Source organism: Silurus aristotelis (genome assembly GCF_946808225.1).
Source record: "Silurus aristotelis genome assembly, chromosome: 14".
Classification (NCBI taxonomy): Eukaryota; Metazoa; Chordata; class Actinopteri; order Siluriformes; family Siluridae; genus Silurus; species Silurus aristotelis.
Genome location: NC_139587.1, coordinates 15,633,795 through 15,656,986, shown reverse-complemented (window position 1 = coordinate 15,656,986; position 23,192 = coordinate 15,633,795). Strand labels below are relative to the sequence as shown.

Below are 23,192 nucleotides of genomic sequence, written 5' to 3'. Positions count from 1 at the left end.
AAGCAGCTTGGTGAAAAAAGGTCCACTGTTGGAGCAATCATTAGAAAATGGAAGAATCTAAACATGACTGTCAATCTCCCTCGGACTGGGGCTCCATGCAAGATCTCACCTCGTGGGGTCTCAATGATCCTAAGGAAGGTGAGAAATCAGCCCAGAACTACATGGGAGGAGCTGGTCAATGACCTGAAAAGAGCTGGGACCACCGTTTCCAAGGTTACTGTTGGTAATACACTAAGACGTCATGGTTTGAAATCATGCATGGCACGGAAGGTTCCCCTACTTAAACCAGCACATGTCCAGGCACGTCTTAAGTTTGCCAATGACCATTTGGATGATCCAGAGGAGTCATTGGAGAAAGTCATGTGGTCAGATGAGACCAAAATAGAACTTTTGGGTCATAATTCCACTAAACGTGTTTGGAGGAAGAAGAATGATGAGTACCATCCCAAGAACACCATCCCTACTGTGAAGCATGGGGGTGGTAGCATCATGCTTTGGGGGTGTTTTTCTGCACATGGGACAGGGCGACTGCACTGTATTAAGGAGAGGATGACCGGAGCCATGTATAGCGAGATTTTTGGGAACAACCTCCTTCCCTCAGTTAGAGCATTGAAGATGGGTCGAGGCTGGGTCTTCCAACATGACAATGACCCGAAGCACACAGCCAGGATAACCAAGGAGTGGCTCTGTGAGAAGCATATCAAGGTTCTGGCATGGCCTAGCCAGTCTCCAGACCTAAACCCAATAGAGAATCTTTGGAGGGAGCTCAAACTCCATGTTTCTCAGCAACAGGCCAGAAACCTGACTGATCTAGAGAAGATCTGTGTGGAGGAGTGGGCCAAAATCCCTCCTGCAGTGTGTGCAAACCTGGTGAAAAACTACAGGAAACGTTTGACCTCTGTAATTGCAAACAAAGGCTACTGTACCAAATATTAACATTGACTTTCTCAGGTGTTCAAATACTTATTTGCAGCTGTATCATACAAATAAATAGTTAAAAAAATCATACATTGTGATTTCAGAATTATTTTTTTTAGATTATGTCTCTCACAGTGGACATGCACCTACGATGACAATTTCAGACCCCTCCATGATTTCTAAGTGGGAGAACTTGCAAAATAGCAGGGTGTTCAAATACTTATTTTCCTCACTGTATAAATATAACTAAATTACTGTTTGGGTTTATTTTTTGCTGCTCTCTTGTTGTTATAACCAAGACTGCATTGGAAATTAAAACCATAGAACATTTTTACTCTTATGCAATACATAATTGTGACTTATTTGTCAATATTTGTAACTACTGAAACAAAAGAAAACAATCCTGCACAAAAGTTTAAAAAGAATTACAGCATATGAACAAAAGTATTGGGACGCCTGACTTTTCCAGCCATATGTGGTTCTTTCCAAATCTGTGACCAGAAAGTCGGAGGCACACAAATGTTTAGAACGTTTTTGGAGGCGGTAAAATGAAATCGTCCCCTCATGTGAACTAGGAGACCCAAACCTCTGAAAAGCAATCTCCTCATCCACACTACGTGTGTGCTCACCTCTCCTCTTCCTCTCTCTGTAGTCTGAGCTGTTCCTCTCTCTCTTTCTGTTCACGAGCCAGACGCCTGTTCTCTGCCAGGATCTTAGCAGCTTCAGCAGCAGAGTTAGTGCCGGCCGTAGTTTTCAGACTAGGATCTAAAAAGAAAAAAAAAAAAGTGTCACAGTCAATAAGTGACTTTAACAAACAAATATGCACAGATGTTTGTCCAGTAACAGATAATGCTTTATAACACACTATAAAACTGGCATGATATGTATATGACAGCCTGAAATGAAACAGGAGCTTCCAGGCATGCAGACTAATGGCTCCAGAAGAGGGTGCAGTAAGTCAGTACAACTGTGTGTTGACTACAGTAATGCACTTATGGGTAATTGTACCAATACGTGCAAAACATAATACATAGGGAAAAGGGTGAAATAAATATCTACTGGACTATACATTTACTTTATTGGACCCTACCATCTTTGGGCTTGGTGCTGGAAACTGGGCTTGAAGTGCTCATATCTTGAGGCTGTGTTGTTAGAGCAGTCATTGGAGATGTGTCTTTGGGTTTGGACTCTCTCTTTCTCAGAATAGGAGGACCTGTTGGGGTGAGGGCAGGTTTCTGGATAGGTGGTGGTTTGGAAGTAGGCTGAGGTGATGGAGGCCTCTGTTTCACTCCACTGGGTGAGGGCGGCCGATTACGAGGACTGTGCCTGGAAGGGATGCACACAGTTGAAACCCCTCAAAAAAATGGAAATGCGAGTAAGATGAGTGAGAAAATGTGATGTAGATCTCTTACTTGGCTGCTCCAGGTGATGGCGTTCTCCTGGGTCCACCAATAGGGCCTGGGGAGGGAGAACGATGGCGACTGGGAACTGTGGAAGGTGAAGGAGGACGTTTTGCAGCCGGTGAAGTCTTGTCCTTTTCAGCTTTCTGCACGCACATACAAACAGTACGTACAAACACGTAAGCACATAGAATGAGAGAAACGTTTTTCAGCTTTTGTCATTGATTTCAGAAGGTTGACTTGGTTTCTACGAGTGATCCAATTTTTATTATTTGCAATGCGTTCTTTACGTACATTTTCTTTACCTTCAATACATATTCTTTACTTTAGTAGATTTTAATGCTGTTATTGTAAAGCACATTGAGACGTGTTAAGATGGAAAGTTCATAATCCCAAAGTAAATCCAATACCTACATGAACAAATCATTGCTAACTTTACATTTTATACTAAAATAGTGTAATATAATATGTATAAAAACAGTAACAAAGGTTGATCATATTCAACAACTCAGTCTGTTACCGCAACAAACAGTTGACAACGTCAAGGTGAACGCACCAGGCCTCCGAAAGTCCATCTATTTATATTACACAAGTCATAGTTGCCAGAATCAGAGCAGGGTTCCTCAAATGCCAAGGACAAAGGCAGAGGGTGTCTGGATAAGTAAAATCATGTCATAATTTCTAACCAAACTAATTTTTAACCTAATAAAATACTTATTTTAAATTGTGGCTGTGTGTTATTTAGAATATATAATGAAGAGGAAAGTACTGCGTGTATCAGTGCGAGTGGTTTGGCAGACCGAATGAATAAATATATATTAAGTTTTAAAGAGCATCGCATAATTCCAATTTCAGAGTCTGATGCATACAATGTCTAATGACTCAGTTTTCTGGTAATTTGTTGAAGAATAAAACAGTTTAGCGCTAACCATTATGGTTAGTTTTTAATATTTTTTATTTAATATGTTTAGTAACAAGGCTAAAATCCTCTAAACATTATAGGTTTAAATGTCCAAAAGATAAAATGTCAGCAATGATTTTATTACCATGGTTCATGCAGTAAAAAAAAAAAATACTAGATTTGGATGAAAAATTTAAACCAGGGCCTGAGGTGACAAACCCTACTTTGCATCTGAATAATGATCCTTTCTTTGTGCATTGATGGCATTCTAACTCAAGCTCAGAAAATGGCCCAGGCCACAGAACATCTCACTGTCATTTGCAGCAGCAACTGCTATTGCTTATTTCGGTGAATGGTTTAACCAAAAAAAATTATTATTTAATTAAAAAAAATTTTTTTTAACACACTTTGTTTTTGATCACCTACTACAGTTTTAATCTCCGTAAACGGCTAACAAACAAGCATAGTGGAGCTCAAACAGTATCTGATTCTGTTTGCTCTACCTGACAGAGAATACTTTTTAATCAGATCTAATTTGAGATAAAGGACTGATACTGGACAAGTCTGCTTTGCAAAACAAATCAAAAGGATGTATGCTTCTAAACCAGATACACCAATGTAAGCGTATTATTTCATTGTACTGTTATTACAGGCAGAGAAAGATAAAGAAGAGATTAATAATCTGACATATTTGATGCCCTCATTATATTATTCTTGTTTAGCACATGAGGTCATGGGGGGCTGAGGAATTAATCTTCCCTTACAGCCACAAAGTGAAGGTTTTTAAGCATCTTTAAAAACCTATTAGGCGTATTACCTACGAAGTAAATAATGATTTCGAATAAACTCACCTGAGCAATGTTTGAAATGGAGTCGGAAGAGGCAGAGGTAGAGCTGAGGCTGGTTTTTTGGCGGTCGGTGCTGCGACTCCGCAGGGGGCCACGAGGGGAGGGCTGCAGTGGTGTGGATGACACTGATCGAGGACACAGGTGAGACTCTGATAAAGGACATGGTCAGTGGAGTATGGAACGGGTGGAGCCGGGAAAGGGACCAGAAGCAGGCCAGTGGATGAAGCATAAGCAGGAGGAGTAAAGAAGAAAGAGAGGAGAGGATGGGGATGATAAGAGCACAAAACAGTTTGCTATGTGTTAGATCTATACTGACTGATGGAAAGTTTGCCACTGATTCAGGAGCAAGCAATGATTGGCTTGAGTGGGCGAGGCTGGTGGGAGACTTTTGAAAGACTGAGACAGACACTGACACACACCCGCACAATTAGATTTTTATATATGCTTATACACAGACACACAGGTAACAAGACAAAGAGAAATGGTTGGGGATAGGTGCACTCGCATCCCAACACAATCACCAGTGAAAAGCAGTTCTTAAGCAGAATACACACTGGACACTTGATGCACCAAAGCAAGACCTTCAGCCTTGAACAATGAACAGCCCTCATATAGCCGAGCAAAAACACACACACCCAAGCAGACACACAAGCAACAAAATAAAAATAATAATTCTGTCTGACCTAGTATTATTGTGAAACTGTCTAAAGATATTTCTGCAGAGAACCGACGTTTATTTGGAACTTAAGACACTTTCACGTACAATAAAGCATTGTTCTATTTTCTTCTGGGTGCATTCACATACGATGCAATGACCTAAGAATGAAATAGTACCAGTACCAGGAACCTTTTCATACAAAAATGGAGCGAATGCAATTACTCATACTAAACACATATACATGTAAAAAGTATATGTACACATTTACTCTATATAGAAAATATAAACTTATGCACATACTGCCACATGAATGCATTTATTTATGCATGTATGTACATGTCAGTCACACACACTACAGCATTCATTTTTTTGAGGAATGGTTTGCTTTTAAATTTTCCAACACTAGTCACTAACCAGCTGGATTTGCTCCAACAGGGGTGAACTGAGTACAGGTTAATCCTCATTTGGATAATCAACCGGGGTTATAAAGAAAGAAAACACTTGACGATAATTGAGCCATAAGCTGCTGCTGATTCATATTGTGCTTGTCTACTTCAAGGGACAGCGACACAGTCTTCAAATTCTACTTAGATTATATAAATCACTGGGGTGAGAAGAATAGACACTATTTCAGTCCCTATCAACCTTAACAATTAATAAAAAAATTAGGATGAGCAACAGTAAACCATACATTTGAGGCTTGTTGAAGGCTCAGTTAAAAGGTGAAAATTAAAATGCTTTTCATAAATGCAGCAATATTTGGGCAAATAAACAAAAGTAAAAAATCAGATTTTTTTTTTTTTTTTACAGCAGTGATTTATACTACCAGATTACTGTCTCAATTGAAAGAAAGAGTATTTATGAGCACACGTTCACACTAACATGCTTCCTGGTTTTGTATCCGTTTACTAAAGTGAAATCTGAAACCAAACCCAATGGTAGACAAACCAAAAGCATACATTTTTCTGATTCGGACAGGTGTGCTCTTATAACACAAATCATTTTTGTGCTGATCTCACAATTTTGTTGACTGTTCAACGAATCTCATAGACATGATAAGCTTAAGTGGAAGTATTCAAGCATGCTTGATCACTGCACGTTGTCATGCGCCACAGAACACCAGAGCATAAATCACCACCAACACTACAGTCATCAGTCTCTACATAAATCGGTCCGCTTCACTCTTTCTAGATATACTCTAGGTTACCTGTCTCATCCGCTCCATTTGCTGAAAGGGCTGCTGCACTCTTGCTCCTAGCTAGAGAGGCCTGGGTGGGGGTGAGGAGACGACTGAGGACACTGCTGTCCAAGGGACTGGCCAACGGGCGATGGGCTGCACACGCAGCATGGCAACACCAAAAATATAATAATAAAATAAAAAATAACAGAAAAAAAGAGATAAAAATGTTGAAGGATAAACACATAGTGGTGTTGGAAAGGTGAGGGACAAAAGGATAGGTAAAAATAAAAATGCTTAGATTACAAAATAATAAGACACCAACATGACACCAATAAATATTGCTCTTAAGTCACCAGGTGGTGGTGACTGAAGTCACGTCATGCTACTGCAGTGAAATTAGTGGAATATTAGCTATGAATGATAAAAGGGAAGGTAAAACAAAAGTGCATGTGGATCCAGCATTCAGGGTAGAAATCAAATGAAAGGGAGCAAGAGCTCATTAAGAGACAGACATAAGGCAAATGTGTTCATGTTTAGGTTTTCAGTCTTCTTTGGCACAGGGTTAAGGGAGGTACAGTTCTGTCTGGCTGAAGTGTTCTGAACTGTACTCTGGTTTTACTAAAAGGATGCAGGTTATCGGTGAGCAACTGATAATTTGGCTGTAGGATACAGACTTTTAATAGGATTTTACTAATACACAGTCTCTCTGTCTATCTCACTCACACACACACACACAGACACAAAGTATATTCTGGAAGAGAAAACAATGATGGTTCACATTGTTAGTAAACAAAGCTGCCATTCTCGGTCCAGAGCTTAGGGAAAGGACGTTTCAAAAGTTGACCTCAGCATGCACAGCAAACACTGGAAAGCACATAACAGTAGCATACATAAGCCTTGTATATGAACAGCATTGTTGACAAAAACTGCAGAAAGAGAATAGCAATGGCTTCTGCTGGTACAAGAAGAAGACAAGAGAGTGTGAAGTCTGGCTTCAAATGTCCACCAAGAAAGAATCTTTTAACACGTTAACTTACTCAGAGAATTAAAAACCATGTTGTTAAGATGGACATAAGGAGTAAAACATCGTGCTGCAATGCTGCAATTTATAATATGGTTAGTAAAACATCATGCTACAAATGTCACATGAGCACGGCAGGCAGCTCAATACAGCATTTGCACTTTGTTATTAAAGGGATGCACAAAGAAGCACATAAAACTCTCATGGTTAGACAAAGCACCTGATTCAACCTGTGTGGGTTTCTCTGGTTTACCAGTGGGAGGAGCTCTATTCCCCACACGGGAAAGGGAGGAGCTCCGTTTCTTCAGGACAGGGCCTAAAGACAATCATCACCGAGAAAGTTAAAGCCTAGTATGTAAAACAGCTTCCAAGCATTTGACTCTCATTTCTTTTCGTTTTTATCCAAAGGATGCATTCAGCAATATTAAAGTAAGGGGTAAAAAAAAATATATAGTTTTTCATTACTATAAAAAAGGCTTGAATAAGACTAATAAAATACCAGCTGTATAAAATACCAGCTATATATATATATATATATATATATATATATATATATATATATATATATATATATGTATATGTTTTTTTTTTTTTTTTTTTTTTTTTTTTAGAAAAATGCATAGACAGGGCCTTAACTACTAGAACCACCTCCCAATGATTTTATTTACATGTAAAAAATTTCTTTTGATATGTATAACCATGAGGTAGCTGGATAGCCATAGCAGAATTGAAAATGAGTAGACAAGCACATCTTAAATATATCAAATACATTCTCAGGTTCTGTTGTCCACTAGTTAATTATGAATAAAACATTAAAAACATTTAAATGAGCTTGTCCTGGGTGCTCAGGCTTTTGCAACATCCTTCCATATTTCACAACTTGACAGCATCACACCGTCTGTGACAGTGCTGTAAAAGCTATAAAGTTGAAATCACCACAGATTATTTGGTGGTTGTTCATTTATCAACTGATTGATATTTTTTCTACACATTTTATGCAACTCTTTAGACAATCCTCTTGATTCATCTTTTGCAAAACTGCCTCTAGAAAGGGAAGAGGGGGAAAATCTGCACCTGTCTGTTCCACCTGAGGCTGCTTATGTGCTTCTTTAGAAACCCGAGGGACAGTGCTAGGCAACCGGTTCAAAGAAGAACTCCTCCGCTTTGCACCTACAAGACAAAGAGATCTCACAACCTCATTCAGAGTTTAAGAAGAGATTACTTTATGATGTCAACGCTTTGAAGGTTCCAAGAGCCCATATTTGGTTATTCCCTACAGAGTGTACATTTAAATATAAAAAAAAAAAAGAAAAGGGGAAAATGTTGCTGGAGCAGTAGATTTTAAACAAATCTGTAAGCTTCTTCCTAATAAATAAAATATAAGCACAAAAATAAATTTTATATTGTACATGATTTCACTTATCATATAACCTGGTAGTCATGCTTTATGATTTCAGGAAACACATTCTAGAACCCATTCCAGGGTAAAAAGGGTGTAGTCTTCTTAAGGGAAGAAAAAATCAAGATGAATCCAAACAAATAGTGCTGAAATCAGGTGAGTCAATACTGAATGATCCCTCATTCCGATCCCATAAAGGAAAGCTGCAGAGAAGAACAGCACTACCATAGGTATTGTTAGTGCAGCCTTTCTGTCGTGGTGAAACTAAAAATAGCATTGAAATCCTATTCAAATTACATGACAACTCTATTTACACACAAAAACAACCCTAAAAGGTAAGACCATCAAGCAAGAAATGTAATAAAAACACATACATGCCTTTCCCTGGTGATTATTACACATTGATTTGTTAATTACATTACCAAAAACGAATTTTGATTTTGAGACATGCAAGAATGACACTTCCTGCATGAAGGGAGGGAGGAGGTAAAAAACGTGTGTATATGTGTGTGTGTGTGTGTTGGGGGTGTGGGAGTTATATAAGCAAGGGAAAACTTACCTTTGTCAGGAGAATTAAGGAGGGCTGCAGATGAGGAAAGGCGCTTGCTGATAGCAGGGTCTGCAGACTGTTTGAGGTTTGTAGTAGAGGAGGAACGCTTGTCTACTGGGTCAACAAACAGAGAGACCACGGCAGCAAATTAGGTGATTTAAGACAACACAGTATCTTATAGGTGTGACAAGTCTAGGTTAAGGAGGATCCTAAAAAAAGAGGATCCTAAAAAAAAAAAACTAAAGCAACTTTAATTCTTATACCAATGGAAACAAACACAGTGTTTTAGAATACTTGAAATGTATGAATTCCAAATGACCATAGGATAAACACATTCCAGAGAATTTCCCCAAGATCACTAAGGCTCTCATAGCCGGAAGAACATCACCTAATAAAGTCAGAAAGTTGCAGAAAGATGCATTATGTTCATAGCATAAAAGTTACAAGCCAAACAAAGGCATTCCAGTCTAGCAGGCAATTAGCAGTGAATGAGTCCCAGTATAAAAGCAAAGACACATTCTTAAACCCTGAACTATACATGGCTATTTTTTTTTAAAGTGCATACACAAAACATTGTGACATTTTGGGTGTCCCATTTCAGTGAATAAGTCAGGAAAAAAAGAGTGAGAGAGATAAAAGGAAGCACCACATGTAAACTTCCTTGTTGTGAAAACAAAAGCAGGTCAGTGATGAATGCATGAGTGAGAAGAAGTGAGAGAACAGAGCCGGTTCGTGCTGAGCTGTGCCACTAGGGGCAAGCAAGCAAGCATTGACCACCTTGGGTTGTGTGGCTTCTGGGAGGCTTGGAGATCGGAGAGGCTGGGGAGATTACTATAGTGACTGGGGAAGAGGTGGGACCACTGTCACTCTCACCTGTGGGAGGGGCATGGATAAACACATCGCTAAGGGTGATTCATATACTCTCTCCACAGGAATGGAGAGCTGGAAAAACACAGCTGAGATCATTAGGGAGTTACCTGTTCTCTAGCAAACTTACATAAGCTAATGTAAACCAACAGAAAAATAACATGTAAAAAACAAAAGAATAAAACACACATGCGCGCGCGCGCGCGCGCGCGCGCGCGCGCACACACACACACACACACACACACACACACACACACACACACACACACACACACACACACACACACACACACACACACACACACACTTCCAGTGTTATATATGCAAAATTTAACCAACAATGACTTGCAAGTATTTCATTGCCTGCACCAGCAATTTCACTGTTTAAAGAGCTTGTCATACTCAGACTAATATTCCAAAGCAAGGCTGTTGATGCCATACAACAAATATTTGCACCTGCAACATATTATTATTTATTTATTTTTCATTTTATGTATGTGATTCTGCCCAGAATACATGCTCTAGTGCTAGAAATCATCATTTTTGGGAAACAAATAAAGGGGTTAAGAAAATTTCTATTTCAGTTCTCATACCATTTCTGTTGTCTGAATCTGTCAGGCCACTCCAGGACCATCTCTTCTGCCTCTGCTCCACTTTCTGACTGCGCTCTATTGTGCGCCGCATCACTGCCTCATAGTGCTCCTATACAGAAAAATATTACACTGTACAAGCATATACTATCAAGAAAAGGACAATGCTTTCTTTCAACCTTTTTTTTTAACTCACAATTCTTACTATCATGTGTGATATAACAATCAGCATGAAAGAGAAGGTTTACCTTCTCTTCCTCCAGCTTTTGTTTCCTCTTCTCCTCTACAGCAGCTCTTCTTTGCTCCTCTTTCCTGCGCTGCTCCTCCAGCTTTCTTTGTCTCTCCTCCATCTGTCTCTCGACCTGAAGCTTGGCCTTACGCTCCCGCTCTAGAATCTGAGACCCGCGAACTGCTGTGTTGATCACACAGATCATTTTGCTTGTTAGCACAGTCTATGTTTCTGCACATTCTAACAAAACAAACAAAACACCCATGGCTTACCTTGCTGCTTCTCTTGCTCATCTCTCCTTTCTTTGGCTACTCGAAGCTTATCATCAACTCTAAGAACTGCTCCATCAATCACTATAGGGAATGCAAACACTTCATGGCCCAGATGTCATGCAGTACACTTTACTCTAATTAACATTGCTCTTCTTTAGAAAGACACTCGGCTAACAGCAATGATGTCAGACCGTTAATCCAAATCCCATGCTCGCACATGTGACCGATATTTTAGATTGAATTAAAAGCTCAAGCAACCTCATGCAGCATTTACACACCAGGCAAGAGGCCTGTCAGCAAAGTGCAAAAATGGCGTTACTCTTAATAAATGCATTTATTGCAACACCTCATGGTTTAAACTCAGAACCAGACAGTAATATAACTATAAAAATAGTATTTACAGTCAACTACCGATAATTTACGGTTCGGAACTCGCGGCTCTGAAAATTTGCGGGTTCTCATTTGGAACCTAACGAACAGCAAGTTGCGGATTATCTCTAAATTTGTACGGAATTACGCAGCGGGACCGGATGTTTAGGAATGTTAGGAATACAATATTAAACTATGTATTTGGTCAAATACTTTTCACTATTCTGTGTATAAAGTGATGTAGGGGCAGCAGGGTTCAACCAAAATTCGCGGATTTTCAGAACGCAACACCCCCCACAAAACCATATGGTCCATTTAAGATCAAATCCACTGCTTGAACACAGGCTTCAACAGAATTATAAAAAAACATATGGGGGGGAAAACTAAATTGTAAAGCATGGGGGAATTTTGACCTTTTGTAATAAGCGGTTTACATGGTCAATATATGAGATTGTGTGATTACGAGGTCCCTTACGAGGGAAATATCAAGGTCCGTGACATCGGAGTGACGTGGGGCCGCCTTCCCGTGGGCTCACCACCTGCAGAAGGGACCGTAAGGGACGGTGCTGTGGGGATTGGGCAGCAGTCGAAGGAGGGGGCCTGCTTAGACTGCTGCCCCCGCGACCCGAATTACGGATAAGTGGGAGAAAATGAATGAATGAATGAATGAGTTGCTTTCTTCGTTTTACACATTTAGAAATTCTAATCAATCGATCTATAATATGGTGTACATGGGTTGGAGTGGAAGATCATGAGTGGCATGCTGTATCTGAACACATTTGAATAAATTGGAATGCTGACTGCACACCAGGCCAAAATCTAGATGAATATCTTGCAAATGGAGACCAAATGTGTAATGTGGGGAAAAAAGCACATACAAATCTTACTGCTGTTTTACTTACCATATGTAAATAGCCCTGATGAGAGAAACAATACCACATGGGGACATTATCATTTTAGCAAATACCTGGTTTAGCATGGCTCTTGGTAGCGCTGGCTGTAATTGGTGCCGTGTTGTTCCCGGCAAGGCTCCGTCGCTCTTCAGCCTGCGCTTGGGCAACTGCAGCTGCATAGGACACAAGAGACAAAAGTAACAAAAACAATAAAGAACAGCTCCCTGATATAAAAAAAAATTTATCATAAGAATATAAGCAAAGTTTGTCTAATGCATAACTGCTTTCATGCAACACAACAAGAGGAATTCTGTTGTTGTGGAATTAACCACAAAAAGCAAATGACATAACAACTGTAGTCAGATTACAAATTGTGCATTAAGGAAAAAAAAAAAAAAAAAACTATTAACAGTACATAGGTGTGTACACAATACATGTACGGAACATGAATAGAAAATAAACTATTTTCTTGTTTAAATATGTAGCCTCGATCATGGGACAATGCAGTGAATCTTTGAGAGGAAAAAGAGGAAAGAAGGGCATGATCAAAGTTCTTTTTAACCTAAATGTGTGTCAGTAAGAAAGGTACGCATGTAGAGTGAAACAAGTGATATGAATAGTTTAAAAAAAAAAAAAAAAAAAAAAAACATGGAACCTGGAATATAATAAATGTTTATAATGAAATATTCTTGATCTTGTTGATAGCAGTCCAACTTTGCTGTCGTCAAGAGATCTTTTCCTGCTCACCATTTTTTAACCAACATTCAATATCATTGTAATGATCCAAATACAATCTAGATACACTACATACACAAACGTTTGTGTACACCTTTCCATAAGATTCTTATGTGCTTTATAACTCTCCCATTTCACATTTAGTGCCCAGTCGCTGTTATATAATAACCTCCACTCTTCCGGGAAGATGTTCCACTAGATGGAATGGTATGGAAATTTGTACTCAACCACACGGTTGTTAGTAAAGTAAAGGCACTAAAGATCCTCCACCCCAAACCATATAAACAATATCTTCATGGAGCTCACCTTCTAAAAGGGGATAGTCATGATGGAGTAGGTTTTTGTCTCTTAGCACAAGAGAAGAGTAAATGTAATGCTACCACATCCAAAGACATCCTATGCAATTGTGGTAACAGTTTGTAAAGAACCACAATTGACTGTTGCTATCGAGTCTTTTAGTAATCGAGTATACTAACGATATTTCCAACAATTAATCAAGAAATCGGATAAGAAGTACTTTTTCTTGATCCAAAACTTTGGAAACTGTCATTTTCTTTGGCCTGAATCCTATAGAAGCCTGTTTCCCACACATCTTAAATGTCAATTTGTGGAATTAATGGGGAAAAATGTACCAATTAATTTCCACAAAAAAAAAAAAATAATAAACTGAAACTGAATCATAATTTCATAGCACACTAATCATTAGACACCATCTGGTTTTGGGGCGGTTCTCACTTATATTGCTGAGTAGCAAACTGAGCATTAATTTCCAACACAGCAAAAAAATTTAAAAAGGGAAATGGCCAGACCGGAAGTATCTTTAACAAAAAACCCCAAAACGAACAAAGCGAGGCGATCAACAATGAACAAAAGCACCTATAGCGGAAGGAGCCGGTAGAAGACACAGTAGAGGAAAACAACACAGTGCAATTTATTACACCAAACTATCAATTCACAAGCAATACCTGTGAAACTTCTACATTAGAAACACAATTTTGTTAAGTGAGCATTTGGGCAGAAAATGCTGCGCTACTGACAGATTTAAATCGATGTACTAGAGTATGATGTACATTTAATCCGAAAAAGTCGAAAAAGCTTATTTGTTCAACAGACTAAATGCATACCTTATAGCAAGACTGAAAGAGTGCAACAAAGAGTTGGAAAAGACCTCAGCTGACACAGATGCCTATAATAATAATAAAACTGCAAAAGATCTCTACATTTTTTTTTAACAATGCACACAGACGCACATGCACACAAACCTTGAGTTCTCCAAAAACTTGATCCCTGTGTCAGATCTGATCCTGAATCGAGTGTATGCAAAATTCACACAACGATTTCAGTTTCAATTTCAACTTTGGCGTATCTGTGTAAATAAACTCACGTCTGGTCAGAGCGTGTGCAAAATCAGGCTATCTATATAATAATAATAATAATAATAATAATAAGAGTATTTATATAAATCACATCATTAATAATTAAAGTATGGATATAGAGAAGTATAAGTAATAATAAAAATCTACAGTAAATTTAATAACATTAATGATCCCTTTTTTCAAACACAGGGATGCTTGCACTAAAAATAATAGATAATAGAATTTGGTCTTACAGTATTTTATCTAGATCTATTCCAGCAAAATCACTCTTTCCTTAACTGTTTATTTGCTTATATTATGCCACTGGTCAAATTTTGAATGCTAACAACCTAAACCATCTTTTTATCTTCTGAGGTGAAATTTAGAAAAAGGAAATGCCACAAGCCTGCCTTATACCAAAGATTGCCCAAAATTATGTCCCTTAGATGTATGCCATTTCTTTCTTTTTTTTTTTTTATGGTTAGCAAGTGGCCTGCAAGCTACCTGTGTGTCCAGACTGAGCTAAAAGGAGCTATTTCAAGAGCACTTCAGAGCCACAAAGAAGCCGAATCAGCTCAGTATGCAAAAGGACATTGAGTCACCTTCTGCCACTGTGAACTACACAACATGCAGCATGCAAATACACAGCTGCCAAACAATGAACACTAGCTAAGCGAATGAGGCCATCTTACTGAGGCAAATCTCCTGAGCAGAAACAACACAAAGCATCAAACTAAGGAGAAAAACTAATTTCAGTCAAGCAAGTGCTATGTATACAGACACCATATGTCTGTCCTTTTCATTACAGTAAATTTAAGACTACACCTCTGAAGAAATTAGGCATTTCTGCATCAGTATTTCAGGTGCAGAAAATCCACACCACCATCTATTCTCACTGATTGGCAGCATAACAAAAGGTGTACATTAGAATAGGGCTAAAACAATTCCTCAAGTAATTTGAATATACATTATATACACACAAAAAACATTGAGGCAAATGCTTCCTTTAGTCCATTTAACTACACACAGAGCACTGTGTTTCCCCACAGACCAGTATTACTAATGCACCACCAGCTAAACTAGGGACCGCTCTGGGTTCTCATTTATTTACGTGGCCTACGCACAAAACTGAGCTAATAACGTGCATACGCCAGTTTTACACAAAGGTTGTGTAAATAGTGGCGCACGTTTTTAGTCTCGTTTTGGGAGCACGCCACGTTTATAAAGGAGACCCCAGGACAGGTAAACACAGAAGACGCAGCAGAATGAAGAACGTAGGAACAGAGAGAGAAAACGGCGAGGGGAAGATTCAGGCCAAAGAACACAACAGTAAGTTTCCAAAGTTTGGGATCATTTCAAACCAAAACAAAGAGAACACTGTACAGTGCGTTTACCTTTTTTAAAGTAGTCTGAAAATTATGTTTATATTTTTATTTATTATATTTTATTTCAATTTTTTTATTTGCATTTTATGTAATATGGCAACTGAATGCACTAAATGGGTTTAGTTTTCACAGATTACAATTTTAGCAACAAATTACTTGTTCATTTTAAGAGACCAGTCTCATTTTCTCGTTTATTTAGTATTGCTCGATAATAAAGAAAAAATACTTCCAATAACTCAATTCATTGATAGAATAATCAAAAAAAAAAAAAAACTCGATTACTAAAATAATCGATAGCTGCAGTCCTAAATTAGAATGTCACAAATTTAAATATGGTTATAACTGCAAGGTACATAATATCTATATATAATTTTAAAAAATACATAACTAAACAAATAAATAGAAAAGGTGTGCAACTTGCACTAATAATAATATTCTTTTAAGTTCAAGCCCAGCTAAACTACACAGTATTCAAGTAAATCTAAAACCAAACACAAAACAAGTGCAACTTGGTGAAGCTGCCCTTAACATCTGGATCTTAATGAAGGCTCCCGTAAGGTTCTGTCCTGCTCCCGCTAATATGTTATTATCTCCTGCCCACAATGTTTTAAGTTTTGTCCCACTCCCACCTGCAGGTAAAATGTATTAGTAGTTTTATTTTCAATGCCCTGACTTCTTCTTCCTACTACTCTGTTTTTTTTTTTTTTTTTTTTTTTTTTGTTTTACTTGCTTCCCTTTTGAATATAAATAAAAAAGAAACAGAACAAACAACCATGTTTCATTTTATTTGAGTAAAGGATGAACACGGAATTGTTCAGAAAAAAAAAAAAAAAAAAACAGGCCACGGTTTTGTTGTAGTGTACGTTTCTTTCTTTAATAATGGAGTAATATCTATAGCACTCAGCGAGTCTCCTCTCTCTTGCGCTTCAGACATTGTGCCTTGGTGTGTTCTAGTAGTTACCGCGCATGAACCACGAGTTCCCTTCAGACCTGGTGCCTGTAACTCGCTTTATTTTATTCTTTTTTTTAAGACCATTTTGCACGAGTACAGTGAATAATTGTATTTTCCCACAACCCGCACACACACACACACACACACACACACACACACACACACGAGTATTTTATCACCTGCACCCGCATTCACCCATCAAAACTTACCCGCGCCCCACTCGTTTGCGCCTAGTCCCGCAGGAGTGCAGGTCTCTACTCTCAATGTCTATCCTATCCACCGTCTCCGCCACCCTTAGTAACAAATACAGCTGTGCCCTCACCAGCGCAACAGTGAAAAGAGACACCTCTCTAACAGTGTAGCACCCTGCCTCGTTCTGAACGTTGTTTAGGCGACATATTGCGGTATAATAAAAATTCATATCATGAGAGAAATAAACACGGATATTCGGTATGAACCGGTATACCGCCAGCACTAACTCAAGATCTTCCACTTAAACCCATGTAAACCATATTGTTATGGGGCCTGGGCACAGGGGCACTTTCATTCTGGAACAGGTTGAGGGTCTCCTAGTTGAAGTGAAGGGAAAATGTAATGCTACCGCATCCCAGACATCCTGTACAATTGTGTGCACCTCCAAATTTGTGGTAATAAATGTGGAGAAGAACCACATGCGGCCGGAAAAGTCATGTGTCCCAATACCTCTGTGCATATAGTGTAGCTCCCTGGAGCTCTAGATGCTTTTGAATTCTGCTTAAATACACATTGCTGTATTCACAAGCTACTATGTTAAAGTATAAGCCTGTGAATCACAACATGTTTAGGAGAAGCTTGTTTTTTTTTTTATCCACTGTATCTTTGATTAGAGAAAAGCTGTTATTGAAAGTTGGGGTTTACTTCATTTTTAAATGTTTATTACACCAGTATGTACAGTATCTCACTCTATAATATAAAGTCATTGTTTAATACACAGATGTATCAAAATAAGGGCCTCATATAGGAACGCTCAAGTATATAAAATCACACTTGCACACGCAGAACTTTTCTCAAACGAGAATCTCTTTGCTCATGAGTCAGTCATTTTATATGGAATGCAAATTGTGTGATGCAAATAAAAAAACCTAAACTTTTGCTTTCACGTATGGTAAACAGGTGGCAGATAATAATATTACGGCTGCTGGCCGTATCAGTACGTCTGCTCCCACTGAAAATAAACGATATGCGTTTTAATTAATCACTGCATCTTCACATGCATCAAGAGTGAGTCATAGACAGATGTGGCAAAAAGAACAAGTTAATTTTCCAAAATAAAACATTGTTCAGAATCAGATAATAAATAAAATGGAAATAATGTAAGTTATGTATTCTTTCTGTGCGGCCCGGTACCAATTGACACACGGACTGATGTCGAACTGCTCTAAGGTACACTCACACTGACATTCATTTGATTAAAGTAACAAGCCATGTTACTATACTACTTAATTGTATTTACCAGCAAACTAAATTCATTTAGTCAGAGAAAACTTTATAAACAGTCATGGAAAAACACTACAGCCCTCTGTATTCCTCCACACTGGGAGGAACACCAGGCAGTGAAAGTCAGCTCACAGCTAGTCAATGGGCTCCAGTTACGAAAAGCGGACGGCCTGAGTACGAGCTAGGGCAGCAGGAAGTGCTTTATTGCTGATGTCAATAATGCAGGCCTTTACAACGGGCATTACTGCGATTCCCCATCTCGCCTTCTCTCGGTTTCATTCACTCATATTCATGATCTCACTGCAGGTAACAAGAGAGACATGACAGCATTATACCGAGTCTTATTCTCAAGTACCAGCATTATGGCTATCAGTTAGGAATCCTTTTTAAATGCAAAACAATGTTTACAGTGCCTTTAGTACAGTAAAATAAACATAATACAAATATTCAAATATTAGACTTATAATATAAATGTGTACAATACAACTACATTTTCACACTGATGGCATTAATGCGGGACCTTTTTACAAACAAAACACATTAGTTCCCAGTGTGGTTATTTATAAACTGAATTTAAGTTGAAATGCTTTCAAGTTACCAGCTAAACAGGCTGATGTTATTTGTCACATACACATTTATACAGAGTACAACATGCAGTGAAACGCTTTATGACTGTCCAACATTTAAACATGAAAAATAGATATACAATATAAGCACAAAAAATCAAGTCAATAAATAAAAAAGTGTAATGTATAAGAAAAAAATACACATGAATTGTAAGATACTGTAATATAAAATAATAAAAAAGAAAGAATTATATATATTTAATATTTGATATATATATTAAATATTCAAAGCTTCAGCTGTTACGCTTCAGGGATCTCTGTAAACCACTGGACCCTACTCTGAGAACCAGAAATATAAACTACATAGACTACACCATATTATCCAGTATCTACAATGTTAAGGTGCATCATTCATTATAGTTGTAAACTTTATCAATGTTTAAAAAAACAGCAGTACAAATAAGATCTGTATTTCCCTGAATGATCAACAAACCCTTTAATCAGGACTCGTTGTCTTTTTAAAAGCATCAAAGATTAAAAATTTGTTTGAAATTTTAATTGTTTGCAAATGTGGGCTGCAGAGAAAACACACATTATATATAATATTTCACTCAGACATTTAAACCCAGATAATTTAAACCCAGATAGCCTATATGTGAAATTTTGCAAGAGATTATAGGTTTTAAACAGAAAAGCACTGCCATTACCGATAAATATTGCATCATCTGACATCATACATCACATGCCTCTGGTACAATCCAATAAAACCCCAGCAGAAAAAGCAGGACATCAGCATTATGTTGGAATCTTCCTGTATCTGTGTGTAAAAGTGCGTCACCTTCACTACCCTAACAGCTATTCACTCTGATAACGGTACCTAACCTAGGAAATGGAGTACTATTTCAGTATTGCGTGTGAAAAAAAGAAGAGCCTACAGTACTGTATTTTCACTAAACAATTTATGTATACAGATAGTATGGTTTTAGGTTGTGTTACAAAACATTCTATAAACAAGGTTGGATAAACCTTAATCCAAAGGATAAATGCTCATATAAATAGTGCAGTCATATGGCCATCACTGAGTTTTGGTTTTTGCTCAACAGCCTCTGACTATAGGAAGAGGTACAGGTAACATTTCCTCCAAAGCAGGCCATACACTCCATTCATGTCTGTGGTATTTTAGTTTAGAAGCCATTCTGGGGCAGTCTATCTAGTCTTCAAATTCACCTTCCTGGTTCTGAGTAAATGCTTACAGGCACATATATCATTCAATCTCTACAAGGTCAGATGATCTCTTGCATCATCTGCTTAGGTTACCTCCTCTCCACTTTTAGCTTCTCATTTCCTGGGATGGCAAAAGGTGCCTGCAGTGAGATGTTGTATTCAGTTTGGCAAGACAGAAGTAGGCCTCTTTTCCAATGCCAAATGAACTCACTGCCAACTCTGGTTCTCAATGATGGAGTGGGCTAGCACTCTGGGTCAGGACATACTAGCTCACAATTGGCCTTACTGTTTACTTTAGGCATTTCTTCCTGTACTGCTCATTATTCCCACATTGCTCAGAATTCAGCACTCAGGCCACAGAGTCTTATTTGTGGCCTGTGAGACATGGTCGCCCCGAGACTCTAATCAGTGTACCAAACACCTGCACAAAACCAGACTACCAAAATGGTGTCTTAATCCCATAATAAAGCAAAAGATTACATCATTTACTGACTTTCTTCTCTAATGTTTATATTTCTGCTGCAATTTAAAAGGCTTGGTACAGTTATTAAAAGATTCATTTAGACAGCGAGTACATCATAGTCCTCAAGAGCAATTTCACAACCAAGCCTTTTGCTATACAAACAAGTCTCTTCATTCAAGCCGCACAAGGTTTGATGACTTAATTGCTACACTGTGATGATCTGTTTAGTATTCAGCAATGTTTGATATTTGATCGGGATTTACAAAAAAAACCTTGTGCATACTGGTGCAGGTTTCGCAGATTTTGAAAGATGTTTACATAACCTAATTCTGAATGACCGTGAGACAATAGTGTCATGCTCAAAACACAAATTGGTATTGAACATCCACCACAACATGGTGCTGTGTGTTTATGCCGTTTAATGCTATCGCGATCTTTATGGCCAAAGAAGGGATATTTTGATATTCATAACGGTGCAGTTTGGGGTGTTACACAGTGACGTTCAGTTCTGACTAATCAGTGCTACTCAAAGCTTTCAATGAACCCATGTCTGAAGTATTCTGTAACTTGTGTATGAGTTCGTTCACTTTCAGTGACCGCTTTATGGACACTCGGCATGAGACGAGAACACATTCTTAATGATACGGAAGTCCAGCACAGGGGTGCAGGACTCCCGCGCGCGCGCGCGCACACACACACACACACACACACACCCAAACAATTTAACATAACCACTCCAGCATGTTTTAAAAGATGGAAAGTAATCTACATAAACACAGAGTAACCTGATCTCGGAATTAGATCACAGGAGCTGTGAAACAGAATCCACCTCAACCACGATTACAATTATAGGAGCGCTTCCTATAAATAATGACACGCATTTAGTTTCAGACAGCGAATCATTTATTTTTATCGCGCATCACGATATTATTATGATAAAGTTATGGATGACAAATCATTGGTACGGTGACAACCCTACCCTCGACAGAGGCGATCAATCGTGTTAAAAAGGTTAGATTACAGATTCAACAAACAATCGAACAATTACAAAACCAGTCAAAGGGAGATTAATACCACGAGTCTCTAAAAGTAAATAGCTCTAGATAAGCTAGGCTAGTTAGCAAACTTACACACAGTTATAGACCAACATTACAGCAACTACCATGAACAGGTTAAATATATTTACGAAGGGGAAATGCACCTGGATTATATTTCTCTGTGGTTATTCAGCACGTTGTCGAGTTGTTTTTTTGACCCTGGAGCTAATTTGGCTAGTCAGCTAAAACAGTCACAAGATGACAGGAGCATCCTTAGCTACGTGTCCCAGAGAGGCGCCAGACAAGCAAACTAGAGATATAGATAAAGACAGAGGGAGATCTGTGTCAACTAAAGCAACCGATCACAGTTCACTTATAACACTAATAATATTTTGTTACCCGTTTTTCATCCATATATAGATATATACGTACACAAATAAGCAAACATAAGAGACTATACAAATATGGACCAAACTACTTAGCGGAACAGTTAGCTGCTACATCCATAATGGGTTGGGAAAAAACTAGACAGTTACGCAAAATAATAGCACCTTTTAAAACTCGGTTAAACTTGCTTTTTATATATAAAACTAACGATAGTTGAACGATTACCGGTTATCATGCTCACAATTCAATCTCAAAGCCGCTAAACCGCAGCCTGTCTGTATAAAAGTGACCGACTTTCAGCTCGAACTGCTTCACAACACTTTAAGCTTTTGTTACAGAAGTCTGTTGTTTTTTTTTTTTTTACATCTGCAGTCAGCGAACTGTCCAAAAACTGAGGTAAAGGATGAATTCTTACCCATTTGCGCTCGCAATCCTTTCAGAGACGTTGCGCCTTCCGCCATTTTTACCGAAGTTTTTCCTTCTCTATTTTTTTTCTCCTCCTGCTACATTCATTAGCTCGCAGCGCGCGCTTTACCGGGCACGCGCACATGACGACAACAGAGCGCTACAGCGCCATCTATATTCGAGCTGAAATAAAACATTGCAATAGTGTCTTCCTCAGTCAAATTAGCTCATTACGGAAGAAAAGAAAAAAACATGGCTTATTTAGTCTTCTTCATAAATATTAGGAAATATTTGTAAATGTTACAATAACCCTAACCCTAAATTCAGTTTTGTGCAGCGGGATAAAAAAAACAAAAACAAGGTTCCATGTATTCTGTAGAGTTCACATGACAGAATATGGAATTTGAGTGGAGCTGCGTAGTGGTGGACCACTCCTGTAAAGAAAACACTGTGCTCTTGGCAGTCCATCTTTACAGTCGTTGAACACTATGTCTCCTGTTCTATTATCTCCCGAGACTTAGCGTGCATGTCTGCTCATTCATTTTTCAGTTTGGTCTCAGTTACCCTGAATAATCTAGGGCAGAAGTGTCCAATCTTCTTCCTATAAAAGGGCTCTGGCTGAGAGCCGTGGGCCGAAAGTAAATGTTGCATGGAAGTAGATGTTTTTCCACTATACAATGAAAAAGCTGATGAATTTGTTCATGTATGTTAAATAAAAAGTCACTTACTTTTATTCTTTACCTTTAATTTACATTTGTTTTACATAAAACAAATACAAATAAAGGTTTGTGTCAAAAGGTTTGTTTCTTTCTTTTTCCCCTCTTCTTGTATATGGCATGGGTGTAGCTTGTAGTTTGGGCATTTCTAATTAAGGGACAACCTTGTTACTTAACACTGAAGCATTTGTTATTGGAAGTGGTGGTGTCAGGTGGATGGTCATTTCATATATTAACTGGAATATTATGAGAAATTAGCCTAGAGTTTAATTCATTGTTAAGATTTGATAATGGCCTTTTAGCTTGTTTAATAAATATCACATGTAACAGTTGAAGTGTACAAGTGGCAGGTTCACTCATGGTAGGTGCAGACTTATATAGATGTCTACTGCTTTT

At 38.3% G+C, this 23,192-nt stretch overlaps 1 protein-coding gene across 6 annotated transcripts in view; it reads right to left on the bottom strand.

Annotated features, from left to right (window-relative positions):
* Positions 1-22,244, bottom strand: part of map7d3 (MAP7 domain containing 3) — a 30,889-nt gene extending 8,645 nt beyond the window's left edge. Inside the window, exons 1-14 of one of the 6 annotated variants that reach the window (XM_083561421.1) lie at positions 22,091-22,244; positions 12,170-12,268; positions 10,834-10,914; positions 10,581-10,744; positions 10,336-10,444; positions 9,653-9,748; positions 8,885-8,989; positions 8,001-8,096; positions 7,147-7,242; positions 5,933-6,058; positions 4,071-4,216; positions 2,331-2,464; positions 2,009-2,244; positions 1,548-1,683 (exon numbers count right to left, since the gene is read on the bottom strand). In XM_083561421.1, coding sequence (XP_083417547.1) covers positions 1,548-1,683; positions 2,009-2,244; positions 2,331-2,464; positions 4,071-4,216; positions 5,933-6,058; positions 7,147-7,242; positions 8,001-8,096; positions 8,885-8,989; positions 9,653-9,748; positions 10,336-10,444; positions 10,581-10,744; positions 10,834-10,914; positions 12,170-12,268; positions 22,091-22,136 — 1,670 coding nt within the window. In that variant the 5' untranslated portion in view covers positions 22,137-22,244. The remainder of the gene's footprint in view (positions 1-1,547; positions 1,684-2,008; positions 2,245-2,330; positions 2,465-4,070; positions 4,217-5,932; positions 6,059-7,146; positions 7,243-8,000; positions 8,097-8,884; positions 8,990-9,652; positions 9,749-10,335; positions 10,445-10,580; positions 10,745-10,833; positions 10,915-12,169; positions 12,269-22,090) is intronic. The other 5 variants (XM_083561422.1, XM_083561423.1, XM_083561426.1 and 2 more) reach the window with 5 other exon arrangements.
* Positions 22,245-23,192: the final 948 nt, after the last annotated feature.